Source organism: Eublepharis macularius, chromosome 8 (assembly GCF_028583425.1).
Source record: "Eublepharis macularius isolate TG4126 chromosome 8, MPM_Emac_v1.0, whole genome shotgun sequence".
Taxonomy (NCBI): domain Eukaryota; kingdom Metazoa; phylum Chordata; class Lepidosauria; order Squamata; family Eublepharidae; genus Eublepharis; species Eublepharis macularius.
In genome coordinates, this window is record NC_072797.1 from 4,508,053 (window position 1) to 4,528,326 (window position 20,274).

The 20,274-nt window shown below is 47.2% G+C and overlaps 1 protein-coding gene across 1 annotated transcript in view; it reads left to right on the forward strand.

The window, feature by feature from the left end:
- Positions 1-19,865, forward strand: part of KIAA1328 (KIAA1328 ortholog) — a 260,928-nt gene extending 241,063 nt beyond the window's left edge. Inside the window, exon 11 of the mRNA XM_054986693.1 lies at positions 16,170-19,865. Within this exon, the coding sequence (XP_054842668.1) occupies positions 16,170-16,377 (208 nt within the window). The 3' untranslated portion in view covers positions 16,378-19,865. The remainder of the gene's footprint in view (positions 1-16,169) is intronic.
- The last annotated feature ends 409 nt before the right edge of the window (positions 19,866-20,274 follow it).

Consider the following 20,274-nt stretch of genomic DNA (forward strand, 5'->3'; position numbering starts at 1 on the left):
TAACCCAAGGTGAGAAATCTCTCTGAGGGGAGATCGGCAAGTTACAGCCAGTCAGGAAGGGCCCGCCCGAGGGAGATTGTTAATCTGGCTCAACACCCCCAACACACACTTTAGTGTAGGCAAGCAGGATGTTGCTCCTAAAAAATTGCTGAACTGCTCATGGACCATTAAGACTGGCATAGGTGCGAGAGAGGCCACGTCTGGGTCTCTTGAGGACCATGAGGTGAGCACCTTTCCTTCCTCTTTTTAGTACCAGCAGAATGGCCACAGAGCCCTGAAAAGGGGGTGGAGACCAGAGAGGCTAAAGATTGTGCCCACTTTTGCTCCACAGGCTCGTACTCCCAAGCTTCTGTTTTGTTCCCCAAAAGATCTGAGGGGGATGGGATACATGGTATGCTGTGGTTTGTCACCGCTGGCAAGGTTGAGCACTCTGCTTGGGGAATGTTTCATGAAAAACTCATGCTCTGACTATGTGGCTTGCATGGAAGTCTCCCATCGTCTCTATCGTTGGTGTCTTGTTTGTTTTGTGTTTTGATGTACTGAACTTGGGCCCTCGCCACCTCTCCACTTGTAGATGTTTTGCTAATTTCTTTCTGCGGAAGTGGACTGGACACATCACAATCTCGTCTCAAGGCTCCAGTTGTCTTTTCCAGTTGTCTAAATTTAGTATGACTTTGGAAATGGGAAGGAGCTTTGAGCGTGCAGTTGTGGTGGGGGGAGTCTGTACGTTCAGTAAACGAATGAGTATTCATACCATGGTAGCCCAGCTAGGACAAGACACGGGTGAAATGAACTTTTGACATGGCTGGTATTACAATCAGAGCTCATTTTGAGGGGGAACACACACAGAGACGCAGTTCCGGTAGTTCTCCCAAGAGGTCTCGTGTCAGGTGTCCCCGCCCACCTGATTTTTGGCCATTTTGGGCCCCTTTCAGCCTGGATTGGGGAGTTTCGTCCCGAATTGGGGCCAAAATGCACCTGATTGGGCCATTGCCGGGTGGGGGAACACTCCCCCATCTGGCAGCAGCCGAATGCCGGCCATTTCGGGCCTGATCAAATCAATTATACTAATAACAAACTTCTGGTGGTGTCAAGGGGTGTAGCATATGCTAATGAGTTATGCTAATGAGTTCCTGCAGCTCTTTTTCTACGAAATGACCCCTGATTACAATCATGCACTGCTGATCCTTTCATACAGCTGGTGGTTTGTAAAAGAGAGCCGCAATTCCGTGTTTGCCATGCTCAGGAAAGCCTGAGCCTTCTTTCGTGCACTTGAACTGGAGAGAGCTACGTTCAACACTGCTAGGCCACAAAATTCACCGGGTGGCCTTCTGCTGGCTTCTCTCTCTCTCAGTGTTTCGAAGGATGACCTGTCCTGAGCGCCCAGGTGGATTAACTGGGATGCAAATGTGAACTCCCCAGTCTGCAGACTTAGAGATTCAAATATGCTGTTCCTCTTGGAAAATGGGAATCTTGGGGCTGATAGCTGCCTCGTGCTGCATGCAGTCTCCCTCGTTGAGTAAAAAAGTATTTCCTTTTGTCTGTTGTGAACCTACAGCTTCATTGGGTGCCCCCAAGTTCTAGTTCTATGGGAGAAGGAGAACAGCTTCCTCTATATACTTTCTCCACCCCATGCATTATTTATTTATTCATTTTAGACATTTATTAGCTGCTTTTCTACCTTACGGCATTCAAGGTGGCTTGATGTCCCCCCTTAGCTTTCTCGTAACTGAAAAGTTCCAGCGTCTCCAGCCTTTCCTCCTAGGACTGGTGTCCCAACCTCCTAATCATCTTGGTTGCCCTCTTTTGTGCTTTTTCCAGCTCTACGATATCCTTTTTCTGGATACGATGACCAGAACAGCCCACAGTACTGCAAATGAGGCCACATCATAGAACTATACAAGGGCATTGCAATAATGGCCATTTTGTTTTCAGTCCCTTTCCTAATAATTCCTCGCATTCTGGCTGATTCCGCACACGTTGGATAATGCACTTTCAATGCACTTTAGCACTCGCTTGGAAGTGGATTTTTTGTTTCACAAACGAAAAATTCAGTTCCAAATGATCTCTAAAGAGGATTGGAAGTGCATTATCCAACGTGTGCGGAATCAGCCGGAGTGTGCCTTTTTCACCACTGCCACGCACTGAGTCAGCATTTTCATCGAGCTTTCCACTACAACCCCAAGATCTCTTCTCAGCTTCGGTCTCAGCAAGTTCACACCTCATCAGTATTTATTTATTTATTTTATGTCATTTATAGTCTGCCTTTCTCACTGAGACTCAAGGTGGATTGCATAGTGTGAGATTAGTACAATTGGTATCAAGGACATTTCCATAAACAATGCCGTAGGGTAAATACATACAAGTTTATAAAGACATAGCAATAGCAAGGATCCGATACAGAGTTGAAGAAATGCTGAAACAGAACATACCCAGTTCTAGGACTGACATTAGACAACATGAAGTGGAGGTAGTATATAGGAGTACATTTAAAGCAACAGGTAATAATAACAAAAATAATAATATTCGATTTATATACCACCCTTCAGGACAACTTAATGCCTACTCAGAGCGGTTTACAAAGTATGTTATTATTATCCCCACAACAAAACACCCTGTGAGGTGGGTGGGGCTGAGAGAGCTCCGGAGAGCCATGACTAGCCCAAGGTCACCCAGCTGGCCTCAAGTGGAGGAGTGGGGAGTCAAACCTGGCTCTCCAGATTAGAGTCCCGTGCTCTTAACCACTACACCAAACTGGCTCTCAGTTTGATGTAATATGTAAGGCAACATAGTGGTGAGATCTATGGTCCCTAACTCATTAGTGAGGCATCTGACACCCCGTCCCTACAATACTTCCCTCCTATCTGAGTAAAAAGACTTTTTGAATAATTCGGTTTTGCATCATTTGCAGAAGGCTAGGAGAGTGGGGGCTTTCCTGACCTCCTCAGGCAGGCCATTGTACCGGGTAGGGGCCACCACAGAGAAAGCCCATCTACGGCCTGCTGTTGATTTTGCCCCTGTGCAGCCTGGCACCTGTTAAAGTTGGGCCTTTTTCTGTTCCACTGTGCATCACCTTACGTTGACCTTCGTTTGCCGTGTTGTTGCTCACTCACCCCATTTGTGGAGATCCTCCTGCAGCCGTTCAGAACCCGCCTTGGCTTTCACCATCCTGAATAGTTTTGTGTCATCTGCAGACTTGGCCACTAAACTGTTCTTTCCCGGTTCCAGATCAATTACGAACAAATTAAATAGCACTGGCCCCAACGCCAGTCCTTGTGGGACCCTTCTGCTCAGTTGCTTCCATTGCGAGAACTGTCCGTTTATTTTTACTCCCTGCTGCCTGGCATTTAACCAATTTTGCCTCCATAAACGGACTCGTCCTCTTATCCCATTACTGCTAAGCCTACTCAGGAGTCTTTGATGAGGTATTTTGTCAAACGCTTTTTGCAAGTCAAAGTATATCAGGCCACTTTTGCTGCTGCTGGGGGAAGGAAATGGGAGTGAGGAGGTGGGACGTTTAGGGAGAGCGGACTTTAGAGGCAAAGAGGAGCAGAAGCCATCCTCCTCCTGGGCCCAATCGTCGCCATTCCCCCCTCCTCTCTGGCTGGCCTGGCATCAACCATTGATTTCAGGGGCAGGAGGCAAGGGGGGCTTAGTAGACCCCCTGGCCGTGCCAGCTTCTGCTTGCCTGGTCGCTTTATCAAGTGGAGATTCTAAAGATGCAGCCAAATCTGCAAGGGGAAATATGGTGAAAAGGGAAGAGCCTGGGAAGGCTTTTCCTCCATGCAAGGAAATGGCTGCAGAAATAGTTGCTCACCGTGTGGCTTGCCTGGCATGAAACGTCTCCAGGCACTGTTAGCTCTACAGATACCTGCCCTGTGCTCGCTTTCTGCCAAAGCCTCATTGGATAGTAGATTCTACACCCAATGAAGCACTGGACCTTTTCTCCCTTCAGGAATCTGTTTAGGGAAGGAGAAAATCAGAAGAATGTAAGAGAAGCCATGGCGGGTCAGGCCAATGGCCCATCCAGTCCCACACTCTGTGTCACACAGTGGCCAAAAACCCAGGTGTCCTCAGGAGGTCTGCCAGTGGGGAAGGAACACTAGAAGCCCTCCCACTGGCTGCCCCCTCTAACACCAAGAATACAGAGCCTCACTGCCCTAGACAGAGAGTTCCATCTATACCTTGTGGCTAATAGCCACTGATGGACCTCTGCTCCACATGTGTATCCAATCCCCTCTTGAAACTGTCTATGCTTGAAGCTGCCACCACTTCCTGAGGCGGTGAATTCCGTGTGTTAATCACCCTTTGGGTGAAGAAGTTCTTCCTTATATCCATTCTAACCCGACTGCTCAGCAATTTCATTGAGTGCCTACGAGTTCTTGTATTGTGAGAAAGGGAGAAAAATACTTCTTTCTCTACCTTCTCTATCCCATGCATAATATTGTAAACCTCTATCGTGTCACCCCTCCAGTCGGCTCTTATTGGCTTCTCCAGCTGAAGCTTCTCTTTCCTGACTATTCAACTGCAGATGTGGGCAACGTGTGTCACCTGTGTTAGTTCTGGACATCAGTTTTTTTTAAGGTAGCTACAATCAAAAGGATGCAAGAGCCATACATTTTCAGGAGTTTGTCCTGTGACAGCAGCTCTAGGAACAAGCTTTTGGTGCCTGTTGGGACTGTATAATTTTACTTCTAAGAGCCGAAACAAACGTGACAAAATACCTAGATTCAACTCGTGTTCTCTTACCTCAAGGTTTGTCTGGAAGTGTAGGCGTCCTTGCAGCTTAAAGTTTAGCATTTACAGAGCAGCAGGGAGAGAAATGCAGGTGTCCTTGTAGCTTAAAGTTTAGCATTTACAGAGGAGCAGGGAGGGAAGTGCAGGCGTCCTTGCAGCTTAAAGTCTCCCGTTGCAGCCAGGCGTCACTCTGCAGGGCCAGGCCAGGTGAGGGGAAGGGAAAATGCCGCAATGCACCTTGAGAGCGGGAGGAAAGGTGCCCCACACCTGCACTTCCCTCCCTGCTGCTCTGTAAATGCTAAACTTTAAGCTGCAAGGATGCCTGCACTGTAAACGCTAAACTTTAAGCTGCAAGGACACCTGCACTTCCCTCCCTGCTGCTCTGTAAATGCTAAACTTGAAGCTGAAGGACGCCTACACTTCCCAACAAACCTTGAGGTAAGAGAACACGAGCTGAACCTAGGTATTTTGTCACGTCTGTTTTGAGTCTAACAGGGTGTTAGATGTTTAGCAAACATAGAAGTGGCAGAACCCTTGACCCAGGAAGGGGGCAGAAGGCAGGGAAGCTTACAGGATTCCTTAAATAGACAAATTAGTAGTTGAGGTGGCTCAGACAGAAGTGAGGGGTAGTGAAACCCGGGATTCTTTAAGAAAGCCTCTTGTTGATTTGAGAGGAGGGAGGATGCTATGCAGCAGCATTGAAGAAAACATGTGATGGGTAAAGGTCCGAACTGGAGCACCCACATGGATGGTCACCTGTTGAGTAGAGGAGGAGGATACCACAAGCGCACTGAGGTAGAGTTGTGGCTTGGGAACTTGGGATCAGGTGGCGTGCGGTAGGGTGGAAGACCTGAATATTCAAAAGGACATCTGGGCGCCCTTATAATCCTGGCCATTCTTCCACCTCAAAACATGGTGGGAGGATCAGGGAAATCAAAAGGCATTGTGCAGCCAGAGGTTGGACGTCTTGGATTATAATTGCTGTGTGGGGTAAATGGCAGAATTTCCGGATGGGCAGTCAAGTAAAAGCGTCCTTCCATGGTTGTTACCAGACACAGAGCTTGTCTGACTCCTGACCGCCACCTCCTCTTCATATACATTCCTCCCAGTGACGGCCATTCATCCGTCCATCCAGTTCACAAGATTATCATGAGCAACCAGTCTGGAGCTTTTTAATATAAATACCTTTGGATGAGTCTGCCTGAAGTGCAAAAAAAGGTGTTCTGAATTATTGATACTGGCTATGCATTTAGCAAGGCCGGGCGCAAACTGGAATGAATGCCCGTCCAGAGTTGTCCAGAGCTCTCCAAAGTGCATGCTAATCAGCGGATAGATAACCTCGCCTCGTGGCGTTCTTGAAAGATTTACACAGGGTGGGGCGAGGAAGTAAATGTTTCAGCACTTGTATTCTTGATTCACGTCCTTTGTGGCAGTGCGGCTTGCTTCAGAGCTTTAGTTTGGGGAGTGGGATTTGGCATTCTGCTTTTTGTTTCAGCCTTCTACCTCTAACAGGTTCAGATGGTGCTGTCCCCGAGGAAGCTGGGTGGACTGTGTGTTTGGCATAGTGTTTGGCATAGTGCTGAGATGCCGTAGGGCAGGGTTCCCCAACTCTTTTGAGCCGGCGGGCACATTTGAGTTCTGACAGTGTGTTGGGCACAACCCTCAAAATGGCTGCTGCAGGACAGCTGAGCTAGCCACACAATGGCTGCCAAAGCTTACCTTCAGTCAGGGCTCATTTCGAGGGGGAACGCGCAGGAATGCAGTTCCGGTAGTTCCCCAAAGAGGTCACATGTCAGATGGCCCCGGCCACCTGACTCGGCCATTTTGGGCCTGTTTCAGCCTGGATTGGGGCTGAAACAGCCCGGATCGGGCCTCTGACGGGTGGTGGATCACTCTCCCACTCAGCAGCGGCCCGATCCTGACCATTTTGGGCCCCTTTTTGGTCATTTTCAGCCCCTTTTTGCCATTTTGGGCCCAATTTCAGCCCTGAATGACCAGGATTGGGTCCAAAACAGCCAGGATAGGTGATGTCAGGGGGTGTGACATATGCAAATCAGTTATGCCAATGACACACTTCCGGTGATGGCAAGGGGTGTGGCATATGCTAATGAGTTATGTTAATGAGCTATGCTAATAAGTTCCCCCAGCTCTTTTTCTACGAAATGACCCCTGCCTTCAGTCATACAGTAACCACATTGGGGACAAGCACCCCCCCCCCCACACACACACTGTACGGGTTCTGCTTCTGTCAGAACTCACAATGGGGGTGAATCTCCTCAGGCCTCGCTGCAACCCTCCTCCTTGATTGAGTCAATCTCCTGTGCCCAGTTGCTCTACTGGCTCTTTCCCTCACCGGCACTGCTGCACCTCGGTCAAGTTTGTCTTCTTTGACTCTTCAACAAGCCCCTCCTGGGTGTGCAACAGGCAACCTTGTTCTCTCCTGATTCTACCCCCCTCCCCGCCACACACACACAGGTGCAAACCTTGCTCTAATTCTCCTTGCCCGCTGGATTCTGCCTGCTGGATTCTGACCTTGGGCTCTCATTTCTCCCTCCTGGCCAAGCCTCTTTGGTTCATGTCCTTTGCTGGGAGGCTGCAGTTTGGCTCATTCCAATGCCCAGTCGCTGCACCAGGATGAAAAGCAACCACGCTGCCTCCTGAATCTCCACGGTAGCTAAAATCTGCGGCTCGTCGGACTCCATCCTTCACATCAGAGAACTCTGCATTGTGTCAGTGCGCCGTATTGCAAAACCTTTTCTTGAGAGAGCTGTCATACACAGTTTGTGAAGCTTCCAGATGATTAAGAGGTGGTGGAGATCTTCCCCCGCTGTTAAGCATTGCTCCGGGATGCTTGCCTGGAGAGGAAGTGGGTGGGCTGCCAGATGGCACAGTCCGTGGCCTGGTTACAGGAGACTGTGGCAGGCAAAGGCACGAGCTGAACCTTGAACTGGAAACCTCAGAAAGTGTCACGATGCCTCTTCAGTCTGCTTGCTTTGCTAGAGATACTCAGAGCCAAGCTACAAGTGACGCCTGACACAGGTTGGACACTTGTCAGCTTGCCTCAAGTTTTGATGTGAAATGTAGGCATCCTGGTCTTGCAGCTGTAATGGAGAGCCAAGCTGCAAGACCAGGACGCCTACATTTCCCATCCAAACTTGAGGGAAGCTGACAAGTGTCCAACCTGTGTCAGGCGTCACTTGTAGCTTGGCTCTCAGATACTGTCTTGAGTGAACACAGTAGTGCAGAGTAAAAAAGAAGAGAGAGACGCGCTGTGTGGGAGATGGTAGGAACTGTCCAAGTGCATCACAGCAAAGATCTCTCTCGTCCAGCAACCTGTCTTCTGTGGTGGCCTGCCAGCAACTTTCAGGAAGCCCACAGGCAGGACAAGACGACAACAGCTCTCTTCCTTTATTGGGCACTTAACAACTAGTGTTCTGAGATACACTGCCTCCGTTCGTGGAGGATCCATTTACCGATCATGGCTAATAGCTGTGGATGGGGACCCACCTATCTTCCCTGAATTTGTCTGGTACTATTTTTTCTATGCTGTGGCCATCCCGTGGCTGTATATTCCCAAAACTGATTACATGTAGTGTGGAAAGTCCGCCCTTTTGTCCGTCCTGACTCTACAGTCTCACCGGCTGACTGAGTATTACCAGAGAGAAAGCTCACTTGTATGCCCACAAGGAACATTTGCCCAGCATTCAGAGGCTGGGCAAAGGGGCAGAGCAGATGGCTGGTGTTTCCGTTTCGAGCTCCTGTGGTTGGAGCGTGTGTGTTTAATTTCTCAGTCCAAACCGGGCCTTTGCAACTTGGGAGGGAAGAGTCGCTGGAAATGCAAATCAATGAAATATTGTTGGTGTCAAAATCCACAGAAGGGTGTCAAAGGTGGATTCACTCGGTAATCTTTATTAGTCCCAATCAATTGAGTGAACGCGGCAAATCCGTCTACAGTATTTATTCCAATGCAAGACTAGGTTTTTCCCCAGGCATGCCATTAAAAAAAGAGACGAGTGCGTCATCTTACATTCGCCGACAAGTTACAATGATGTCTGGTAAAAAATCATCTTGGTGTGTCAGATTTTTGGGGGGTGGGGGTCGTCTTACATTCCGGTCCCCTTCCTTTTGAGTAAAGGCCCTAGTTGTAACCTCCAGAGAAGCAGGGATTTCAGGGTGCTCGGCCATCCAGCCCAGGCGCCTCTCCTGTATTTCACTGCTCACTTGCTCTGCTTTAAGTCAAATCCTCTGACAGAGCTGGTCTGCAGCCAAGGCTGCCTTGACATCGCCTCTGTTTATCACACTGAAGGGTTTGCCCTGTAACTATGCCAAGTGTTGCCTGTTTGGGTTTGTGAGAGCACGACACCATTATCAAAGCTTCCCCCTGCACCTGTGAAGGACTGTTGTCTCCTATGGCAATTTTATAAGACTTTGTTTTATTGCGGGTGACCCCACCAGCCACCATTTGGTGGGCCTAGGGGACTTCTGTGCAGGGTTTCACAGTCAGCTGTGATCTATTATGCTCCAGTGGTGCCATAGATTAAAACTGGGCATAGTTTTGCAGGGTGGTTCAACAGCGAGAGAGAGGCTGTGACCACTTTAGCCTGGAAAGGGGGAGCGTTAGATAGCAGAGCCGATAGCTACTGTGAATGATCTTGTTTGCCTTTGGAGTGATTTGCTCGTTTCTGGATACTGAGATTCCAAAGCCATTTGGAAGGAGGGACTGCCGAGTTAGGAAACGTTGATTTATAGGAGTTTAAAATATGCCTAGCTTTCCAAAACATAACTAGGAAAGCTACAGTAGCCACCTTCCGAAGCTGAGAGATATTGATGCCGGAAGGACAAAGAAGATTTCATATGCATTATTTGAGTCCTGTAGCACTTGAGAGATCAACAACATTTCCAGGGAATGAGCACTTGAGAGTCAACCCTTCCCTGTGGTTCATAGGGGATGATCTAAGTTGAAGTGTCTGTGTCCCATGAAAGTTCATGTGCAGTCTGAAGTGGTACTTGACCTCCTCAGTGAGATCGGCTTGTGTGATTTCAGCAATGCAGCAAGGTAGGCTAACTGGAACAGTGAATTCAGCTGCAGTTTTGTGTAGCACGGCAGGACTCTAATCTGGAGAGCCAGGTATGATTCCCCACTCCTCCTCTTGAAGCCAGTTGGGTGACCTTAAGTCAGTCACAGCTCTTCCAGAGCTCTCTCAGCCCCACCCACCTCACAGGGTGATTGTCATGAAGATAATAACAACACACTTTGTAAACCACTCTGAGTGGGCGTTAAGTTGTCCTGAAAGAAGATATATAAATAGAATATTATTCTTATTTAAAAGTAATGTGCAAAACATCCCAGACTCTTAATGGTACCAATCATCGGTCCAGAGCTGCAACCCACGTTTCCAGCGACGTACTGATCACATTTTCATGACACCCTATCAAAGAACAGGTGGGGTGGAGATGTAGCAAAGAGAGATAGGAAGAGAAGTGCAGAAAGAAGGGTGAATGTACGTACAGGTGCAAGGTGCCTATTCCCCAGTCTGCTGTGATTTAAGCAACTGCGTCTTGGTTTTTACGGTTCGGTTCCCTGCTCAGGAAAAGCAGCCTCTGCCGTCCTAAACATTTTACGCTCCAATCCTATGAAGCGTTACTCCAGTCTAAGCCCATTGAAATCATTGTATCTTTAACTAATATTTTCAAATGTGTTTCAGCACTGAAGGTGTACTAGAAGTAAGAAGCAACCTAAGTTCCGTAGAAGAGGCTTGTCGGAATCCAAAGGCAATTTGTGTTCTGCTAATAAATCACTCAGAGGTTTTATTTTTATGTTTCTGCTCAGATTTCTGACATAAACCTTTTTATTTCATTGGGAACACGGGCTTAAATAAAAAACAAACCTCTACAGTTACTAATCTCCAATGCCATATTGCACGACAGCTTTGTTGAAATGCCATCACCTTTTCAAAGAACCGGAGTTGTGTGTGTGTTTTTTAGACATTTATGGTTGGCGAATAAATTTTCAAAGACTGTAAATGAAAAGATATCGCTGAACATGATGATCAAATAATATCTGACACTGCTTGTTTAAGGAAATGTACATATATCTTACTGCTGGAACATTTATGACTCCAATAAATCCCATTACTTCTGCCTTGTGGTAGAATTCTTACGAACGCTACCAAATATCAGATTGGCTTGAAACGGTGTCATTTTCTGCATACCGGAGCAGAACTCTGTTATTATTTTAAGCCGGGTATTGCAAAGCAAAACCTCGTGCGGCCAAATGTGGAACGTTGCTGTGCTATGCAGCATTTGTGAAGCAACGCATGCTACGCTGACAAAGGCTGTGACACGTGCGTTCACAGTGGAGCACAGTGTTTCTCAAACATCAAGGTTTTCAGTGTTGTGAAAAGAAGCTGCTTCAGATGTGATGTTTGTCTGGTTACATTTTTCTTAATGATCGGTTTGTCCCGTTTTCCACAAGCTGGTTAGCTGCGTGAAGGCCTATGCATTTTAAAACCTCCTCTGCTTTTCTCTCCCCCCTGCTTCCCTCCCAGCTGCCAACCTGTCATGATGTAACGCTCTGAGAGGCGGATGCCCTTTAAACATTCTCCTGGCAGAACAGTGAAATGCCCAGTGTGCAGAGGGCAAGTTTGCACTGCTCAGAACTTCGACTTGGTCATTACGTCTTTCCCCCAAATGTCTATCCCTTGATGCTCTAAGTTAAATGCATTTGTCTCTGTATCCTGCCTCCTTCCTTCCTTCTCCCTCTATGCTACGTAGCTTGAACAGGCTGCAGCCCTTGCACAGTTGCACTTTTGAATGCGAGAACGTGAGACTGCGGATGCGGGTCCGGTGCCTACAAACGATGCCTTGAAATTGAACTCGGATAGTTACCGAGTGAATTGGGGATACAGGCTGCTCCGTTGGCTGGGACAGTTTTCAAAAGCTTTCGAGGGTGTCGTTAGTTTGCATTCTTTGATCTGCAAGGAGGTAGATGTAGGTGGAATATACGTAAGAGTTTGTCTCCACATCGAACCTGCTGCTTAGTAGCAGTAAATAAGCGCACGTTCACACCCGTCTGATTAGTAACTAATCCAGTGGTGCCATAATTTTCACCGGCAGTTTTCAAGAAGAGGCTGGATGAATACTTGTCAGAGATGCTTTAGGCTGATCCTGCACTGGGCAGGGGGTTGGACTGGATGGTCTGTATGGCCCCTTCCAACTCTGTGATTCTATGATTCTAATCTGAGCATGATTCATATCCAGTAGCGCCTTAAAGACCAACTAGATACCTTGAAAATCTAGATGGTCTCTAAGATGCTACTGGACCCCTATCTTACTCTTCTACTACAGGCCAACACGGCTACCCCCCTGAAACTAATCTGAGCATATCAGACCAATTGTTCAGATACCTGCTGGATACCTGGAACGTAATCCAGCTGTCCCTGCGTTTGCTTCTCCGTCTGCTGCGCAGTCCTTTTGCACATTGAACACGGTCCGATGCCCGGGGGAGCTGTGGGATTCTCCTCCCCGAGTGGTTTCGGCTCTCTGCCCACCTACCGCTTGTGCACACTGCATCGGGAACGGGAACGGGAGATTCAGCGGCTCCTTCTAGTGCTCGTTGATAATACCGGGTGTGATCTGGGGCCTAGAGATCTGCAGGAAGGCTTGTGCCGTTTGGGCTGTGTGTGGGCCTGTTTCAGAACCTTTTGCTTGGATCTGAGCGTTCTGGAGTTTCAGCGCTTGGCCTAGGAAAGCAGTGAAATCTGTTTCCTTTATAGGGTTCATTCTCCCCCCCCCGCCCCCCGCTGGCCATTTCATATAGTTCAGAAGGGCATGAGGGCAGTTTGCCACCCTGCCTCTAAAGTGGCGCTGCTCACTGGCAACCCGAGTTGCCATCTGGGTGGTTTTGGCCACTCCTGAGTTGGAAAAATGCATTCTTTGGTCTCTTCGGAAGCCGCCATTCCTCCTTGGAAGGAACCCCCCTCAGTCCTGCCACCTGGCCAGCCGTACTTGAGGGGAAGATGGTTCCAGGGGGAGGAAGCTACCATTTGGAGCTGCCAGCACCATGCGGGCACTTTCCCTTTAAATATTCTCGGAGAAAATAAATGTAGAGGAAATTGGCTTTGTGAAGTTCAAGGCCTGCTGGCTGAGCTTGGTTGCCTGCAGCCGCAAAGCCGCCTGATGGCACCTCGAGAAGGCAGGACAAACTGTATTATCAGGGGATTAACCACTAAACAGCCGAAAGGAGCCTCCTCGCAATCAGATAAGGCGGGCTGAGCAGAGCGCCGTTGCTTTATTGCATATACAGCCCCGATGTCAAATAGACTGATTTCCAATGCCTGCTCTTTTTAAATAATCTTTGCTATATTTGCTGCTCTTGTAATCTGCCCAATCATTTAATTTTCCCCGATAGCAGAAATGCTGTAAAACTTAGATAAACTTGCAGGAGAAATTAACTCCAAGGTGGCTTGCTGCTGAAACCCAGGCGTCGCGTTCTGCTAGGCGTCCCCTCCCCTAGATGTTTCTCCCTCCTTTCCTGAAAGGAGCAACCAGCCTGGCAGCTTTTAAATGGCAGGAGGAGGTGCTGCAGTCTGGCTCATATGTTCTGTGGCCTGCCCCAGACCAGGACATTGTTTGGGATGGGTGGGGAGCTGCGGAAGGGCTCTTCCTGGCCGGTGTTCTGCCCTCCCTCCTTCAATGTCGAAGCTTTTTAAAAATCGCAGCCGTTTGCAGATTCACCAGTGTCACTCGTCTGCCTATTTACTTCTTTATAACCCGAAGATCTCTCGAGGTTCTTCATGGTTCTACCTCAAAGATCCCTTCCTCTTGCATCCCTGCACTCTGGTTCTACAGGGACTTCAATATTTTGGAAACTGAAGGGGTGGTGGTTAAAAATCCAGGCCGTCCATTTTGAGTGAAAGAGCTGTGTATGTTTCAGAAGTGAATGAAAGAGGTCTAGCATATAAAGTCTGGCTCAGGGTCTGTAAAGGAGAAAACCATGTGCTGGAGGAGAGAAGAGAGGTGCACATTACCCTACAAGGTTAAGGCAAGTTAGATTTATCTATTCCAAAAGTTTGAAGTCTAAATGACGCCGTTACACCTCTCCCCCTTTCCTTTTGTCAGCTGAACCAACTCCGCCGTCTCTAACCCTCTCTCATGTTGCTGGCTCCTACCCTGTCGGGGCTCCTGCTGTTGTGACCGCTTGCGCGCGCGCTCCCATCATGTGTGATGACGTCACTTCTGGGAGTGACGTCATCATGTAGGGTCAAAGAGCGCCCTGCGTGATGACATCAAATGTGCTAGGGCGGGGCAGAGAAAGTGGGCAGCTCTTTTGCCGCCACTGTGCCCCTTGTCCCTGCCGGCGCGGGCTGCACAGGTGCGGTGGTGGCAAGAGAGTGAGCTGTGGTGGCCATGGCCTGCTCTCTGGCCACAGCCACCCCTGTGCAGCCAAAAAGAAACAAATGGCCTCTCCCGTAAATGGCTAGCACAATTGGAGGGGATACCCCAGGGAGAGTCAAAGTTATTACACAAAAGTTTGTACTTGAAATATTATTTACTATATATCTTATTCATTGTCCACAATGCTTATTAATCATACACCAATTCACACGAAACTCAAAGTCCCCAGACTTGTTCACAAAAGCAGTCCTGTGTCCAAATGGTCCCAAATGATCAAGAGAACATATATTTGGGACCATTTGGACACAGGACTGCTTTTGTGAACAAGTCTGGGGACTTTGAGTTTCGTGTGAATTGGTGTATGATTAATAAGCATTGTGGACAATGAATAAGATATATAGTAAATAATATTTCAAGTACAAACTTTTGTGTAATAACTTTGACTCTCCCTGGGGTATCCCCTCCAATTGTGCTACCCCTGTGCAGCCAGCACCGACGGGTGGCCGCAACCACGGTGAAATATTGGGCCGCGGTGGCAGCGGTGAGACCGGCCTGTTCTTGCCACCGCTGCCTGCTCTCTCTCTTCCGCCACCGCCGCCCACTCTCGCAGCACGGGAGCGCACCCCGCACCCAGGGGCACTGTGCACCACCCGGGGAGGGGGCACCCCAGGGAGTGCGCCTCCCCCCACCAGCCAGGTAAGTGGGCGCAGGGTGGGATCAGGGGATCCCCTGCCCTGGGCAGGGGGGTGGCAACCCTACCTGGAATGTTTATATTATTTTTAAGCTGCGAGATTCTAACCCTCATTGCAGAATGAGGGCAGAATAAATATTTCTTTTGGAGGCTCAGAGTCACAGGCAAGCTCCGGTGAAGGACAGCGTCTTTTTGATCAAGTTAGGCAAGAGAACGGGTTGAAAGGATTCATACCTGGTTAGGGAATCAGAAGACAGACCCTGCCTTCTGTTTCCTTTCCCCCCTTCAATTTAAATTGTACAAAACAAGACAACTTAAGCACTTTTCCTTGAGGTCTGAATTTTATGCTAAGCCTTTCGTAGCAGGAGCTCAAGTTATGCCAAATATAAATTACATTTGATGTATGCTTTTGCACCGTCTTTTTTTTTTAATGGAAATGATTTATTTATTTCTATTCTAGTTTCTTTTCTTTTTTGGCTAGGTGGGGTTGTCTGTTACAATAAGCATATATGTAGCCATAACAGAAAGCCAGCCACCAACTTTTTAAAAAAAACTTTCAACTTTGATTAAAACTAAATCACAGAAAAATTTACAAAACACACAGTAAGTCAATGCTAATAACAAACAACAATTAAACAAAATACAGCTTATTTAAGTATAAGAAGTTGGAACTAGTCAAGTACAGGGAGAGTTCTTATAACATACAACATGTATGGGATTACGTAATAATACAATATACTATGAAAACATGAAGATAACTTACACATTTGTGTATGTACGAAAGAATTTTAGGCCAGGCGGGGAACTATTGTTTTCAAGGTATTCGAAAAATGGAAACCATTTCTCTATAAAATTAGTTGTTCTTGGGAAGTGTTCTACTTGATAAACTTTATCATATAATTTTTCCGAAATAAAGTGGTCCCGAAGTTTTGCGTACCAGTTGTCAATTGAAGGGATTAATTTTGCACCGTCTTTGAATGCTGGACTATGGTTTTGGGTAGGGGGGTGGTAGCACCCGCCCACTTTCAAGTCTTCTGCCATGATGTTCGATGGTGAGTGGTTCCGCGCACGTTGGATAATGCACTTCCAATCCTCTTTATAGATCATTTGGAACAGATTTTTTTGTGTGCGGAACAAAAAATCCACCTCAAACAATTGATAATGTGCATTGAAAGTGCATTATCCAACGTGTGCGGAATCAGCCGGTGTTCTGGTTTGCATTCCCACTTCGGTGCAGAGCATCTTAAAAATCTGGCGGAAGAGGCTCTTTCCAGCCCCATAAATAATGGACTTGGTGGGGATTTGATGCAGTGTGTTGAGAAGTGTCCTCTCTCTCTCTTTCCAGATATGAAGCCTCTCTCTTTGACCTGGTTGAAGCGATGAGTCCAGGGCTCCAGCATCACTGCAGCGAACGTTGTGGCCACCACAGGGTGCTCGCGCCACAAAGTGGCAGCAGGAAGAACCCAGGCTGGAGTCGGAGGCATTCCGGGGCCAGAAACGGGGCGGCCGAGCTAGAAGAGAGCCGCATTTTAGAGGAAATCTTTTTCATTTGATGGGCCTTCTGGCCTTTGCAGCCTTTCCAGTGGATCTGAGGACCTTTTTTCCCTTCCTAATGTGGGTGTGTTTACATATCAGAATATTGGTTTTAAATTATTTGATTGATGAGTAATTATCTTCTAACTTCCCTACAGCAAATTAATACCATCTCCCCCTCCAGCTTCCAAATCATGTCATAACATCTGTTTGAGTTTGTTTCTTTTCTTTTTAATTGGCTGCTCAGAGGATTAGGCGAGTGTTTTTGAGCACCTCCTATGAACTGTTAACAAAGTATACTTTATAAAGGAAAAATATTAATGCCATTGTGGAAGGGATTAGTATTTAATTATTGATTTCTAGCTTATTAGCCATTTGCTAGAGCTGTATCTCTCAAGCAACACGCAGATGCGCGCACGCAGACACACTTGAACAAACTATATCTTGTTTTACAAGCAAGAACCAAGGGGCAGCACAGCCAGCCACAGGAACAAACGGAGGCAAAGAAATACTCCATTGGACCAGTTTGCTTGCGCCACCACATTTTGATCCAGAAGGATCAGAGGCGAAGAATGTGCTATGTCACTAATCTATTTGTAGAAGATTACGGCTAAATATTGGGGTTCGACATATATGTACGAGATGGGAAGCAGCGGACCTCTGGAATCTCCTCCCCGTTGGGCATTGTACCATTTAATTGTTCCTAAGGAAGATAAGCTGCAGCTGTTTTCAACACAGATTTTTTTTTTGTTCATGAGTTTCTTAAAAAAGTATGTCTCTTGCTTTTAAAAAAAAGGAAAGACATAATGGACTCCTGCATCAGGCACAGCTGTCTACTGAGAGAGCACACCCTTGGCGCTTACCTGCTTAATAAAATCTGCCCTCACAGAAATCCGAATAGCATTTTCTCCCCATTTCCATGTGAAAAGGCCTGCAGTTTAGGGGCCTTTCCCGAAGAGTTTTCTTTTCTCTGACTGGTGCTGCCCTGCCCTCACCCCTTTACGTTAATGTAGAGAGACAAAGCAGGAATTACTTTCACCGGCCCTCTTGCAGTGCGTGTCCCTCCCTCCGGCTTTAATTATTCATGCCTTATCGATTTCAGTTTGTTTTAGAAGCCGCCCCCTTCCACCGTATGCTCTCAGCTATTTACCAAAATCTGCAAAATTGGTGAACATGACTGCAGATTGCAGGGTCGACGCTCACTTTCTGCACAAGGCAGTGTTCAGATTTAGCGGAACCTCGGAAGATTGCGCCCTTTGTGCAGTGGAAAGGCAGGGCTGGAAGGCTGTCCTGCCACTCCTCGGTGCGTTGCTGGGGGACGGGACAGCTCTCTATCCGGACCTGCTGTTCCTAATTTTAGCCTCCTCTGTGCATGCACCAACCCCTCCAAAACTGAGCTGCTCCAAGCTGCTGACCAGGTGATCCCTTGGGCCAGGAGCAAACAGGAGCAGCAGGGCCTCGTAAAGCAGGTGGCGTTCCTCAACGCTTCCATGCGGAGTGATGCCACTTTCAGGACCTCCTATTCTTTTGCAAGATGGGCCTGATTCATCAAGGTTACCATTGAGCTCTCAGTTCTGCTCCATAATATGATTAGATTACCAGTCAAAGTGGGAACTGCTGTTCTGGAATATATTACAGTTCCAGTGCAACAGACCAGTAGAATTCGTTGTGCCCAGCCGAGGCCCCTGCTGGAGTGTATGAACGAGGCATCTGACCCTCCCCTTCTGTGGCCCTTGTTTCTGATGTTCAGTCTCACTGCGCTCTCGGGGGGGGGGGGGGCTAGCACTATCTGTCAGGGCTGCAGGCCACTGCTGATCAACTGGACCGTCTCTTTCTGCTATTTGAGCATATGGGAATTCAGCTTCAAATAGGAGTTACACAACAGCAGGGGAAGAGGAATGAAATCGGTGATTTCCTTCCTTTTTCAAGATCTCTTTTCTTGATGGTTTTTCTTTGGAAACAAGTTTAGGCATCTTGCCCTTAGTTTTTCATCTTTTCCCAGCCACTTGCCTTTTGAAGACGTGACTTTTCAGCCTTGAAAGGTGCCTTCGGTTGTACATTTCAGATCTCTCTCCCGAGTGATTTTCGTCTCCAGTTCTCATTAGGTGCCAATACATGACCCCTTTTTAATATTGAATCTCAGATTTTCGATAAAGCTCTTGATAAACAGGTCGGCTTAGCGCTGTTGATTTTTGTGTCAAATTGTACCTGGGTTGTCAATGTCTTTGCAAAGGGCCGTTGTCACGGGTTTGGCTTTAAACTCTCTCCATAATGGTAAAATTCATCCATAGGAAAGGTCTGCCAATGAGGCAGACTTCTTTAAAAAAAAAGTTGCACCGAGAAGAGGCCAAGGTGCAACTTGTGTGAGTTGCTCAGCCGTACTCGATTCAATTATGCAAAGGTCATACATGGTGTTGAAAAGTTGATTGTCTTTTTGATGTGTGTGTTGTGGCTAATTTGAGCTGAATGGTAAATGTGCAGGGGGGTGGGATTGTCCTTGTGAACATCTGAAGACCACCAGCAGGGAATTTTGTATATTGTTTGGGCAGTCTGAAAATCTCCAAGATGTGTTTCATACACTGGCTGGGAGGAACGTGCAAAGAGTTTTAAGTAGCAAGTGTCTCTGCAGAGGGACTGAGCAATGTGTGAAATAGCCCTTCCAGCTGTGCACATATCCTGCATCATTTGGAGACTCTGTCTGTTGGTTGGGCAATGTGCCAAATCCCCCATGTACGCTCTTGTGTGCACACATGCTCCACAGCGTTCCGCGAATGTGCATTTTCCATGCATCTCTCATTCTCCCCGCAGCATGTCTAACCTCCAGAAACCAAATTTATAATTCCTCCAATGTAGACCTCACTGTTGCAGATCTCGGTAGGATTGTGCAAACAGTGTTTAGTTGCCAATGAGAGCAAAAAAAAAAGAGAGATTTTGCTAGGAGGCATTATAAAGTGGAAGTTATTAACAGGCATTTATGGCCTGGCCGGGGCGGGGGTGGAATCAATAGCGTTCAGATGGAAAAAGGACAAAAATCAGTGTTTGGGGATAGAGAAGGGAGTTCTTTTTTCCATGTGCTGAAACAGTAGAAGAGAATCAAAATTTGAACTACTGAAAGAAGCTTCTCGTCCCTGTCCGTTTACATTTTAAACTCTTCTCGCCGAAATTTCCAATCCGGAAGAAGAGCAGGGAGTGAAAGGGGAGGGACTCAGTCTCCAGTCTGTTGCGGGATGCAGTGGAACCGTCATGGCGTCATGTTTCCTTTGCCTGATCTCTCCCCACCCGTTGGCTTTTCCCAGTGGCTGGTTGGTGCCTTCTGATTCATGTTTCTGTAGCCCTCCCCACAATGCACTTTGAAAACAATGGGTCTGTGAAACAGCCACACTCATCCCCCCTGCCCCACCCCTACTTCTCGGGTTCTGCTTGGTAAATACTTCCTTAAACTTGATTGGATCTTTGCCTATAAACATGTGTGATGTTTTAATTTAATAAATTATCAAGGTGAATTTTTTTTTTTGCATTTTCTCTCTGAATTTTATTTCTTTGTTTATATGTGTGTGCACACACAGTTGCTTCCCTGTAATTGACACTTTATAGAGAACTGCCTTTTCAAGATTTTTATCTGTTTTATATTGACACACAGGACCTACGAGTCAGAAAGATCAGCAAGTGTTACAAGCTTTATCTCTATAGCTTTAACATAGCCTCATTGGTTTCATTTGCCAAATATGCATAACGTAGATTGGACTAAACCATGTTCTGATTACTGGAAGCAAACATTGGATTTATACAGACTCCCTAATTCACATGCAAACTTTTAAAGGAAAATTCAGGCGTAAGCAGGTATTGCTTGACCGATGCTAGTCTGATAAAATGGTGCTTAGCAGGGGTCATTTCGTAGAAAAAGAGCCGGCAGAACT